The sequence below is a fragment of the Talpa occidentalis genome, unplaced genomic scaffold (genome assembly GCF_014898055.3).
Source record: "Talpa occidentalis isolate TD23 unplaced genomic scaffold, MPIMG_talOcc4v2.1 talOcc4.15, whole genome shotgun sequence".
NCBI classification, from domain to species: domain Eukaryota; kingdom Metazoa; phylum Chordata; class Mammalia; order Eulipotyphla; family Talpidae; genus Talpa; species Talpa occidentalis.
In genome coordinates, this window is record NW_023601543.1 from 76317872 (window position 1) to 76330450 (window position 12579).

At 39.8% G+C, this 12579-nt stretch overlaps 1 protein-coding gene across 2 annotated transcripts in view; it reads left to right on the forward strand.

The window, feature by feature from the left end:
- The window catches only part of APOO (apolipoprotein O), a 51556-nt gene that overhangs the window by 17083 nt on the left and 21894 nt on the right, over positions 1–12579 (forward strand). For both annotated transcript variants that reach the window (XM_037512606.2, XM_037512605.2), the window contains exons 2-4: positions 5885–5992; positions 7463–7582; positions 10137–10191. In XM_037512606.2, the coding sequence (XP_037368503.1) occupies positions 5885–5992; positions 7463–7582; positions 10137–10191 (283 nt within the window). The remainder of the gene's footprint in view (positions 1–5884; positions 5993–7462; positions 7583–10136; positions 10192–12579) is intronic.

Genomic DNA, 12579 nt, shown 5'->3' on the forward strand with positions numbered 1-12579 from the left:
GTAGCTCTGATTCAGACCCTTGAAATTGGTTTAATCTTTCAGGACATCTAACCTGCAGATCAGGGTTCTTTCTCTTTTGGGGGAAGACAAAAGATTGAAGAAGGTAATTTTTCACCCCTTCTTCATGCTTTCTCACTTTCCTGGGGGTGATCTCTGCCTGTTTTCACAGCCTTTCCCTTCTTAAATTCTGATGATGAATGAATTGGCCTGAATACTCAGGATGAGTCCTGGCAGATTGTGATAGCCACCCAGCACGGGTCCTGTGTTCAGAATCCCCATTTGTAACGATATCTGGGGTAGCCACCCATCCATAGGAACACCCTTTGATGTCAAGAAAGGAAGTGAGCCACCCAGATGTTGGGCAGGGTGTCAGCGTCAGGGCTGTTTGCCCATGGACCTTACCCAGGTACTTCCCACAGGTTTGCATCACCTGATCAGCACTGCCTAGTTCCTCATTGCCATCAGGTGTATGGCTGACTTCTTAGGTAGGACTCTTGGCCTGCCACTCCCATCTATATTTTAGCATGAACTTGGCATAGTTTATTGTGCATGGATTTTTAAAAAGCTGTTATTACATACAGTGAGATGCACAGATTTTAAGTTGTATAGATTTTTTAAAAAGATTTATTTATTTATGCATATAAGGGCTGGGGTACAGGCCAGAGGTGTGTGTTGGGGGGGGGTCGAGAGGATTCACCAGAGACAGAGTGGGGAACAGAACAGGCAGATTGACCGAAACACACTGCTAAGGGGAGCAGCGGGCGAGTCAGGAGAGGTCTGCTGTGCCATGTGGGTTGCTCCCTGGCCAGCCAGGGATCGAACTCATGGTGCAGAGGCTGCGGTTAGCTTCATAGGTTGCGTCTTAACCCCTTGCGCCACCAGGGAAGCCCTAAGTTGTACAGATCTTATAACAATTGGTATTTTGACTAAAGTATACATCTTCTATAACCCCTACCCCAATCCCAAGATATAATTAGTTCATCTCTATCATTTCTGAAATTTTACCCATGTCTCTTCTTAGTACGTCTATGCCCTCACCCCCACTTCACCTCTGGGTAGTGACTATTCTGATTTCTATCTCTATGTATTAGGTTTAAGTCCATGGATTTGAAAACATACAGAATTTCTTTTCTCAGATTTTATTAATTTGCCATCATTTATGTAACTATATAATTTTGAGAGTATAACTTTACCTCCCTGCATATGCACATGCTTCACTTGCCTGCCACCAAAGTTCCCATACCAATATCCTGTCACTTCCCACCCCCTACACCCTCCTCTCTCGCCCACCCTCTAGCAACTACTATATTTGTCACAGTCTAAGAATTATTTTTGTTGTGTTTTGCCAGTTTGTTTTCTTTGTCTATTTATATTCTACAAATGAGTGAAGCCATCTGGGATTTGTCTTTCACTTTCTGACTTGTTTCTCTTAGCATAGTCACCTCAAGATCCTTCCATTTTGTCACAGAAGGTATTTCATCTTTTTATTTTTTTTAATTAAAAAAAAATTTATACAAGCACTGGGTACAGTCAGAAGTGCGGGAGGGTGAGAATTCACCAGAGCCAGAGTGGGGAGCAGAACAGGCAGACCGATGAAGCACACTGCTGAGGGGAGCAGCGGGAGAGTCAGGAGAGGTCTGCGTGCCATGTGGGACCCTCGCCGGCGGCCGGGGATCGAACTGGCGCTGCAGAGGCTGCGGGCAGCTTTGCAGCCCAGCGCTCAACCACTGTGCCACCAGGGAGGCCCTTCATCTTTTTAAATAGCTGAGTAGTATTCCGATGAGTATATATTCCACAGTTTCCCTATCAAGTCCTCTGTTGGGCATTTAGGTGGTTCCGTGATGCGGCCATGTGAACGGTGCTGCTGTGAACATAGGCGTGCACACGTCTTTTCTTATTAGGGTTTTCATATTTCCGGGTAAATACCTAGCAGTGGTAGTGTTGGAGCACATGGTATTTCCATTTTAGGTTTTGTGGGTTTTTGTTTTTGTTTTAGTAATCTCATACTGGTTTCCATAAAAGTTGTACTAAATGACATTCCCACCAACGGAGGCTGCGTGTTCCTTCTCCCCATCTTGTTGATATGGGCCATTCTCACAGGGGTGAGGTGCTATCTCATGGTGGTTTTGATTTGCATTTCCCTTATAATAAGTGAGGTTGAACATTTTCTCATGTGCCTGTAGGCCATCTGAATGTCTTCTTTGGAGATGTGTCTTTTAAGACTTTTTCCCAGTTTTTGACTGAATTGTTTGTTTTTTTTTTCTTGTTGAGTTGTAGGAGTTCTTTTTATTTTTTGGAAATTAGCCCCTTGTCAGATGTGTGATAAGCAAATATCATCTCCTAGTATACAGGTTGCCTCTTTGTTCAGAGTACAAAGCTTTTTAGTTGGATATAGTCCCATTTGCTTAATTTTGCCTTTGTTTCCTTTGCTGGAGTTGTGTTCCTAAATATACCTCTGTGGCTGATGTCCAGGAATGTTTCCCCTATATTTTCCTTTATATATTCTATGGTTTCAGGTCTTATATCCAAGTCTTTAATACATTTTGAATTAATTTTTGCTTGCGTGGAGTTAATGATCTAGTTTCTTTTTTCCCCACGTAGCTATCTAGTTTTCCCAGCACCACCTGTTGAAGAGGCTTTTCGTCTCGATTGTCTTGTCATTACTCCTTTGTCAAAGATTAACCGTCTTTACTTGTATGGGTTTACTTCTGGGTTCTCTGTTCTATTCCATTGGTCTGTGTTTTCTGTTTTGTTCCAGCACCAAACTGTTTTGATTACTATCGCTGTGTAGAACACAGTTTGAAGCCAAGGAGTATGATGCCTTCATTTTTCTTCTTTTTCTCTCAGGAGTGCTTTGGCTATTGGGGGTTTATGTGGTTCCATACAAATTTTAGACTTGCTTGTTCTGTTCCTTGGAAAGTGTCTTTGGGATTTTGATTAGCATTTTTCTGACTCTGTTGATTGCTTTAGGTAATATGGCCATTTTAACAATGTTTATTCTTCCAGCCCATGAGTACCGTATCTCTTTCCACTTGTTTTTGTCCTCTCACATTTCCTTTGACAGTATCTTACAGCTTTCAATGTGTAGGTTCTTCATTTCCTTTGTTAAGTTTACTCCCAAGTTTTCATCCTTTAAGGTACGATTATAAATGGTGGTGTTTTATTAATTCCTCTTTCTTGTAGTTCATTGTAAAACATACAGATTTTCTTGAAATCCGGACATCTTTCACCAGAGATGTCAGCAAATAATATTCAAGTAAATCAGTGCTTCTTAATGAGGGTGAGATCCCCCTGAAGATCCAAACCTTTGACAGGTTTGGAGACATCTTTGACTCGTGAGTGGGAGAGGGTGCTACTGGCATCTAGTGGGTAGAAGCCCGGGTGCCACTCATCCTCCTACAGTGAACAGGAGGCAGTCCCCAACAAAGAATGATCCCACCCAAATATCAATAGCACTGAAGTAAAGCGGGTGCTCTCCGCAGAGGGTATTGTGGCCCTGGAAGTCTTCTGGGATGAGGTTTGCTTTTTGTTTCCTTGCTGAGAGCTGGCAGGAAACTGAATGGGCAGCTTGCAGGAAAGGGCTTTGGGTGCTACTATCCTTTTGACCATGGTTACTGCTGTGGAATGGGAGTGAGGGTGGGCATGGGGGAGAAGACCAGCAGAAGAGGAAGAAGAACTTAGGCAAAAGCTGGGGCAGGCTTAGCGTAATATTAGAACTGGAAAAGTGAATAAGAGGGAAAAATAAAGTAGTTAAGGCTGCTCTCCTGTCCACCTGTGTCTATGCTGGTGTCTTTTTTCTTTATCCTTTTTCTAATAAACCTGCCCTTTTAAAATGTAAAAAAAAAAAAAAGCCAAGAATCCAGTAGCATTTAAGATTTAAAAAGTAAACAAGTTGAGATTGAAAATAGAAGATAAACATGGATGAGAATAATCATTAAGAACATAAAAGTGGAAATCTAAAGTGACAGAAGGCCATGAGATGAAAAACGAAATGTGTTAAAAATAGATAGGAGTAAGGATTGAAAATGGGAATGAAAAATGAAAAGGTCAACCGGAGGCAGTATATCAGGGGAGGATGAAGATAGGGAACACTATGAACCCCTAATGCTTGGAAGCTCCAGTACTAAAGGGGAGTGGGGAAGGGGTGGAGCATGGGCTGTTGCAAACAAGGGCGGGAGTCTGAAACAAAGTCCAGGCAGGGCCAGCTGGCCTCAGTGGAAAGTCCCCAGTTCGTGCAGTGTTGTCAGTAGGTCACAGACAGACCCAGAGGGCAGTGAGCACTGAGTTTGCACCTCTAGATACCAGAAGCCTAATCTGCTCTCTCGGGGCTGAGGGAGGAGACTCCCTTGTGGGAACTGCCACAAACTCTTGGATGACACAAGCCTCAGATGGCCCGGCCTCTTTCAAAGAGCTATGGGGGTGGGGAGCAAGAACTACAGATTTGTTCATTTTGACTGAATTTAAAAAAAAAATCAACCTCTTCCTTTGTCGGCGCAGTTCTTTCTTTTTTTTTTTTTTAAAAAAAAATAGAACCCCCCCCTTTTTTTTTTTTTAAAGATTCATTCATCCATGCATACAAGAACCAGGGTACAGGCCAGAGGTGTGGGAGGGTGAGAGAATTCACCAGAGAGAGCGGGGAACAGAAATACACTGCTGAGGGGAGCAGCCTCAAAATTAAGACTTTTGAAGAAGAACACTAATTCTCCAGGGTGTGTTGTTTTTAAACTAGTTAAAGTAGAAACCAGTCTTTTTTTTTTTTTCATATAGCTAGTAGTTCTTTATTTGCTTCTAAAATGCAAGATTTCCTTTTTGTGTGTGACTCCAGGCATACAATTCAACCGACGTTTTAATGTTTTGTTTGATATTTGATAGTTGGTGGGTATTATAGAATAGCCTGGTCTGTCATATTACAGGCACTGCAGATCTCAGTCATATGATTTCTGTGATGCTAAATCATGTGTACATAATTAGAACAAGGTCACCCACTCATTTATTTTCACCTCTCTTCTGTCCATTCATGTAGGCAATGAATAGTTAATGAGTATATTTTTATGTGCTAGGCACAAGCCATGGGCACCAGGAGAGCAGAGTAAGACTCAGCCTCATCCTAAACGGACTTGCAGCCTGGTAGAGAGAACTTGATAGACATAAATAAATGATTAAATAAAAAAAGCAATGGATCTGCCTGCTCTTAGTAGTAGAAACAACAAATCAAGTATTGGACATTCTAGGTAGAGGAATTAGCATGTACCAACCCTCAAAGCTAAGGAGCATGGAGGGATACATAGCAAGTGTGGGGTCTGTGGGAGAAGACAGTAACAGATGAAGTTACAGGTAGTTGGGGGTCACATCATAATGGGCTTGCTTGACCCACATGAAAGTCCCAGGTAATAAATACTGAAGGATCTCAAATAAGGATAGAAAGATTTCAGATCTACAGAAATAATCTTCACTCTGGTGAGATGAGTAAAAACTCCTTACCTTGGTGATGGTGGTGGTGGTAGGGTGTGTGTGTGTGTGTGTGTGTGAGAGAGAGAGAGAGAGAGAGAGAGAGAGAGAATATTTTATAATTTCAGATTTATTCCGTAGTATTTTCTCTGGTGTTTATAAAAGCATCTATGTATTTTTATCTTATTGGAACAGGTAAGTGCAAAAACTTAGGACCTTCCTGTTGGAAATTAAAATTAAGGTGACCTGAAATTTTAAGTTCATGAGAATATGTTTGTAGGTTCTGACAGCATCAGAACTTCAAGAACACATTTATTTCTCATAAAGCCATGTAAGCCTTTTGGCGCAGGAGTGGCTGAGGTAATGAATTTGCTCACGTTGTACACATTCAGTTTGTAGCATGGAGAGAAGGCTTAAGGTTGCTTCTGTGTTCCAGGTAATTCAGAGGTCCATGGGGCCAGCCAGCCTGAGTCTGCTCACCTTCAAAGTCTATGCAGCCTCAAAAAAGGATCCACCTCCTAAAATGTCTGTGAAGATTGATGAGGTAACATGCTGTTCATATTGTGATATATTTTAAATGTCTTAATTAGTTACTATAGGAAGTATGCAAATCATATAGCCTGATATACAAGTTATGTATCAGGAAGATATGACAGTTTAGAAGATACTTGAAAGGAGAAAATATATTTCCATATAGTTTTGGGGGTTTTGGAGTGGGAAACCACTAAAGGGTGACTTTTTCAACAATTTAATGGAATCTAGCTAAGGGCGTAATTAAGGAATATTTTCTAGATTTTTAGAGGGGGGTCTGCTATGTCCCAGTAAGTTGTAAGCTCAACTCCTTTGTAAGTGATATGCCTGATTCTAGACTGCTTCTCAAGCAAAGAAAACATTTGCATTTTCCCTCTAAGAAAATAAAAGCCTGGTTCATTTTGTTTCTTGGCTGGAATAGAGACTCATAAGTAGGGTTTAATAAATACCAAATAAATAAAGCAAGGAATCTTCTTCCCATTGTTTACATTCTTTTCTAGCCCTACTCCCCACTGATTATTTTGAATATTTGGTTTCTGTTGACTTTGAGTAAAGTGACATAAAGAGATCTACCTTCAGTTGTGGGCAGGTTTACTTGAACTGTGTTTACATAAAACTAATTAGCTTATTATTTTTGTAAATATTCTAATTTCTTTTTTTTATTTATCTATGCATACAAGAACTGGGGTATAGGCCAGAGGTGCGGAGTTGAGGGGGGGCGGGTGAGGGGATTCACCAGAGACAGAGTGGGGAGCAGAATAGGCAGATAGACTGAAATACACTGCTGAGGGCAACAGCAGGTGAGACAGGGCGCCATGTGGGTCAGCTCCCTGGCCGGGGAATCAAACTCATGCCTTAGTGGCTAGTGATAGCTTTATAGCTGAGACTTTAACCCCTGAGCCACCAGGGAGGCTCCTAATTAGCTTATCTTTTGTGCTTTACTCTCTTCTCAGGCCTTGGGACAGTGGCATTTTTGAGGGTGGAGAAGGCAGCCACCAGTGGCTGGGAAAAGTTTCTTCTCTGGGTGGGGAACAAACCTGCTGTCCTGCTTTGATTAGCAGCAGACTAATCATTTGAACTAAGTAATATGCTCTTCAGTTATTCTCAAGATTTTTGTTATTTGTCCCCTTCCCACCCACCCTTTAAAGAAATCGAATCCTTTTTTCCAAACTAAATTTAAGATGAAATACCAAATATTGGTATACAAAGTCATAAAGGGGGGCTGCTTTGTCTGCTCCCAGACGAAACATGGGGAAGGGAGGCCATTAATAGCCCTGCCCTCTTGGCCTTGCCCTTAGTGATTAAGGAAATAAGTAAGGGGCAGGGATCCTCTGAAGCAGGGTTCAGGGCACAAGTAACCCTTTACAACACTGCAGTTTGTGAATTGCTAGTAATACGATGCTTACAATTTCGGTGGTTGATTACATTGCCTCATTATGTATGCACTTCTGAATTTCTTTGTTTTGTTTTTTAATGTGTGCAGCTTTCACTCTACACTGTTCCCGAGGGTCAATCTAAATATGTGGAGGAGCCAAGGACCCAACTTGAAGAAAGCATCTCACATTTCCGACATTATTGCGAGCCATATACAAGTTGGTGTCAGGTATAGATGTTTTACAGTCAGTAGTGAGAATTCTCTAATGGGCACATGTGTTCAGAAAAAGGCATGCCAAAGGAGACAACTTAAGAGTGCCTGACTTAGAGTGTTCATCAGTGCCATTTCTGGGGAATGGGGGGTTGGTGAGAGAACCCTAGCTTCTGCATGGCAGCTGTTGGCAATGCCCTTCCCATTGGGCAGTGTGTGGCACTTGACTAGAGCACAAAAGGCTGGTGAATATCTCATTGGTCATGGCGATAGGAGCATTATTGTCTACTTGGGCATGGAGATGGGGCAGAAACTTTAGTAGAAGGAGAACACAATGTAAACATTCATATGAGATTTGGGGGAGTTTTTCTCCCTCCAGAGATTCAACAAATCAGTATCATTGCAAACAGGAATGGATAGAGAGCATTTGAATGTTGCTATACTAGGAGGGTGGACACTAAGAGAAGGGTGGAATTACGTATTTGAGCACTGAGCTATTTGTGTCAATGACCAAACAACTACATAGACAGATTGGCTTCTGTCACTGCTCAGATTTTAGAGCAGGCATTTTCTTGATAGCATTTCTGTGATTTTTAACATCTAAAGCTGAGGTTTACAATCTATAGAGTGATTTTATGGGCTTTGATACATAAATTTGCCATACTTGATCTTGATTTTGAAAATTGATGAAAAATTAGTGAAAAATAATGTAACTATGGTTTCGATTTACTTTGATTGACATTTCCAAATTCAGTTTACATCTGGAACTTGTTTTAAAGTTTTCGTTTCCACCATTTATCCCATTGCTGACTTTTATTCACCATTGTAGGAATAAAGTAGTAAGACTGGGCTATTATACTTCAGTATCATAATAATATTATTGAATTATGAAATACCTAAAGACTTTATACATAATGTGTTCTAAAATGCTTAGAATTTATCCTCTTGTTCTAGAAGATTTTCAAACCATCCTCTGGTGGTTAAGATAAGGTCAGCAATTGTCCAAATATTTTTGTCTCATGTAAGCATGTCTTCTGTTATTTTCCCTTTTTTTTTTTTTTTTGGTTATAAAAGTATTTTGACTTTTAACTTTCAACCTAAGGTTGTTTTTATTTTTTCACAATTTTTCTTTGGTGCATAATGCTCAGTGTAATGCTTCTCTAGATGAAAGAATCATTATCAACATGTTTATTTGTAGTATTCTAAATGAAAAGGCTTTCTTGTGATTACAGTGTTTTTATTTTCCTAGAGTGACTTTTCATGAGTGGAAATAGTTCTGATTCCTGCCTCCTTTCTCAGACTAGCAGTTTCTAGCCCCTTTCTTTAAGAATGAATTTATTTTTCTTCACAGTGAAAAGATTATGCTAGCAAAAAAAAGAGTAGTCACTCTAGACATTGAACTATAGTTTTTCTTTTCTTTTTTTTTTTTTTTTTTTTTTTTTTTGTGGACAGAGAAAACCTCAATGGATTTTCATGAAGTAGTGTTTAGTTTTTTAATGTTGTTTATGTGCTCTCCCAAATTCAGCATTTATTATTTGGGGCCACTTAAAACTTCTAGTCTGGCTTGAGCTGAATTCAGTAGAACAAAACCCTTTCCAAGTGGCAACTGATTCTGCTCCCTTCTGCTACCCAAGGGTCTCTTCCCATTTCCACTGTCAACTTTTTGAAGGTGGGTACCTCCTAGCTGGTTCCTTGTTTCCTCTAGGATCTCCTGGTATTCATGTACAAGGCCTTTTTATTATTGTTAAGAGAATGCTAACATTTCATTTGCTTCAGCATTGGGGTATGAGGCTCTTCAAATGAATATAGACTCCTATCTCATTAAAGCTGGTTGTTCTTACTTCAACTGGGAAGTTTTCAAACAGAGGCTCTATAATCATGGCTAGGCAGGAAATAGACTTACTGACTATGAATGACAGACTTAAATTCATAGGGAAAAGGTTGTCACTTTCACTGTTAAGGGGATTGGTTTTGTAGTCTATTGTCTTTGATTTTTAATAGAAGAATGAAAAGGCTTGGTCATTGATACCACACTACTTGAAATCTGTGTTTCCTGTGGCAATGGTAAGCTGTCTGCTGAGCAGTTTGCAGTGAAGGGAAAATTACAAAGGAAAAAAAAAACCATATAGACAGTTGATCCCTTTGCTCAAAAAGTGTTCATTACTTGAGAATTTATTCAGTAGGGACAAATATAGTTGACACTTGAACAACATGGGGGATAAGGGCACCTGACCCCCCCATATGCAGTCAGAAATCCTCATATAAAACTTTTGACTCCACAAGAACTTAAACTACTTAAGTATTGATAACAGGGATAGTCAGTTGACATATACTTTGTATGTTATGTGTTTTATATACTATAATTTTAAAGGAAGCTACTGAAAAAATGTTATTAAGAAAGTCATAAGGACAAGAAAACACAATACTATATTGTATTTATTAAAAAAAATATCTGCATGTAAGTGGACCCACACAGTTCAAACCTGTGTTGTCCAAGGGTCGACTATGTCTTTGTTTAACCTTTCCAATCAGCAAATCCCTACTCATTCATTTTCTTGTCCTTTTTTTTCAGGAAATGTACTCCCAAACTAAACCCAAGATGCAAAGTTTGTTTCAATTGGGCTTAGGTAAGTTGATTTTTAACTGGACGTATTTGGTTTCTTTGTTAACAGTAAACTCTTTAACTAGGGTGTTGTAGATGGGCCTTAGGAGATTTGTGAGTTCCTTAAAATTGCATGCAGAATTTCAGAGCTCTGTGAATTTTCTGGAATGAGGAGCTAATGATTTCAGGTTGCAAAGGACTAGTATGCTCCCGTAGTGGGGTATATCCCTGCAAGAACATTAACATTGCTGGGCTAACAATTGCAGATACACTGGATTTTAACTTTTTTTCTGTCTCCAGGTACAGTGTCCCTAACCCCAACTGACCAGTAGGTTTCAGAATCAGGATAGCTCATTTGCACAGTTATGAATACATGTTACAGAAGTTCAAAGGCAGGATGGGACTGGATCTGTGTGCCTGCGAATGGTCTTAATTGCATAATTAGTAGTGTTCTTACTTTTTTTTCTCCATTTGGCTTTTATTGTCTTTGATTGTTTTTCACATGCCCTTATCACATACACTCATAAACCAGAATTGATAGACATTGATCTCAGGAACTGGTGTATTGATAGACATTGATCATATTTCATTCCCCTTCATGGGCATTTCAGCAAATCAAAATCTTATTTTTACAAATGTTTGTTTCCATGATGGACTAGAATAAATATGAGTTCAGTTTATTTCTTTGCAAATATGATCATATTGTGTTGATACACTGATACCCCTGAGACTAACAGATAAATTTTTCATTTGATGATATATTGATAGCCTACCAGTTCTTTGAATTGTGCATAGATGTTAGTAAGTAACATGTACATTTTATTAATTTCATAAACACTGTGTCAGGTAGTCTGTGTGCCAAAAATATTAATATAGTAATTTTTATAATACCCCTAACAATTTAAGAAATTTACACCTTCACTTTTTCTCTGAAGAATCTAAAGAATTCCTGATCTTTTATCTGCACATGTGTGACTGAGGGTTATCTTTATTGTCACCTCCTTCATTTCCCATTGCTTCATAACAGTAGGCATTATATGCAGTATAAGTGTTTTTTATTTTCTTGGACTTGTGGCTATTATAAAGCCTCTTAAGAAGGAACATTCCATTATGAGTTGTGTCGTTTGCCAGGGCAATCAGTCCATTTCCCAGCAGTCACAGCCAAAGCATGTTACCAGAAACTGAGCTTTAGCTGCAGTGCAGTCTTACAACTTATCTTCTTTCCCATTTCTTTGTGATTTACCCACTTCAGCTCAGCTCACCGAGGCAACCGGGTATCCATCTATCAACTGTTCTGTGTACATATCTAGAGTTGAAAACACCATGTTGGCAGCAAAGTAAAGGAAAATAGGAAATCACCTCCAAGGTCACAGACAGAGGATAGGAAGTAAAAAACGGGGTTAAAGGCAAAATAAATAACAGGCCAGTCAGGAATTAGTGCCAGCAATGCAAGCCCTAGAGTGGTATTTTAAATGATTACCATTTTCCCCAAAGAACCCAAAGAAGGGAGAACAAAACTGGCATGTGTCTAGTATTGTTGGGGTTTGGGGAGAATTACAGGTTTTCCAATTAGTTCAGTTCCATCTACATTTGTTAAGGCATTGATCATGCTGGGCACTGTTGATTATTAAACACTAGCACAACACAAAGATAGACACAGACCACTCATTGAAGGTACAGAGGAAGGAGACTAATTCAGTAGAGATTGGGGAGATGGGAGCAGTCAGAGAAGTCATTCAAAGATGACTCTTGAAGGAACAGAGTTATACCAAAACATGGGGTCAAGACTTGGGCGCCATTCTACACAGGGCACAGAACATGATCAAGTGTTAGAGGAGGTGACTTAGTATTATGGATTGGGTGCATATTGGGTATGTAGATTGGGTACCCTGAAGATGAGAGAGAGAGAGACAGAGAGACAGAGAGAGATGTGAAGGCTTTTTAAGTCATGTCCTAGCTGACAGCTCCTAGCAGTGTTGTTAATAAATATCCATTGGGTGAACATATCCACTGTTACCACTGAGTGAAAATAATGTAGAATTCCAGGCAGTTCACCCTTAAGGAGCTTCTGGTCTCCTTGAGACATAAATACACCCCTGAATAATTAAACACAAGGTGCTATAGAATTGGGTACCAAATGAAGGTACAGGAAGTAAATATGATGAGATGGGAGGAGGAAGAGATATCTGGTCTGATTAACATAAGAAAGGCCTTTCTGAGGACCTAAGGCTTGAACTGGTACATATTTGGTAGAATTGACTCAGCAGAGAGGAGAGCGAGTCATCACTCGAATGAGGTCATAAGGCGCATTCAGGCATAGCAAATAAGCTCATGTGTTGCATTTATTTTTATATATTTTTATCACCATCAACAATGACTATTTCTGGCATATATTTGCATTGCAAGTTTTTTT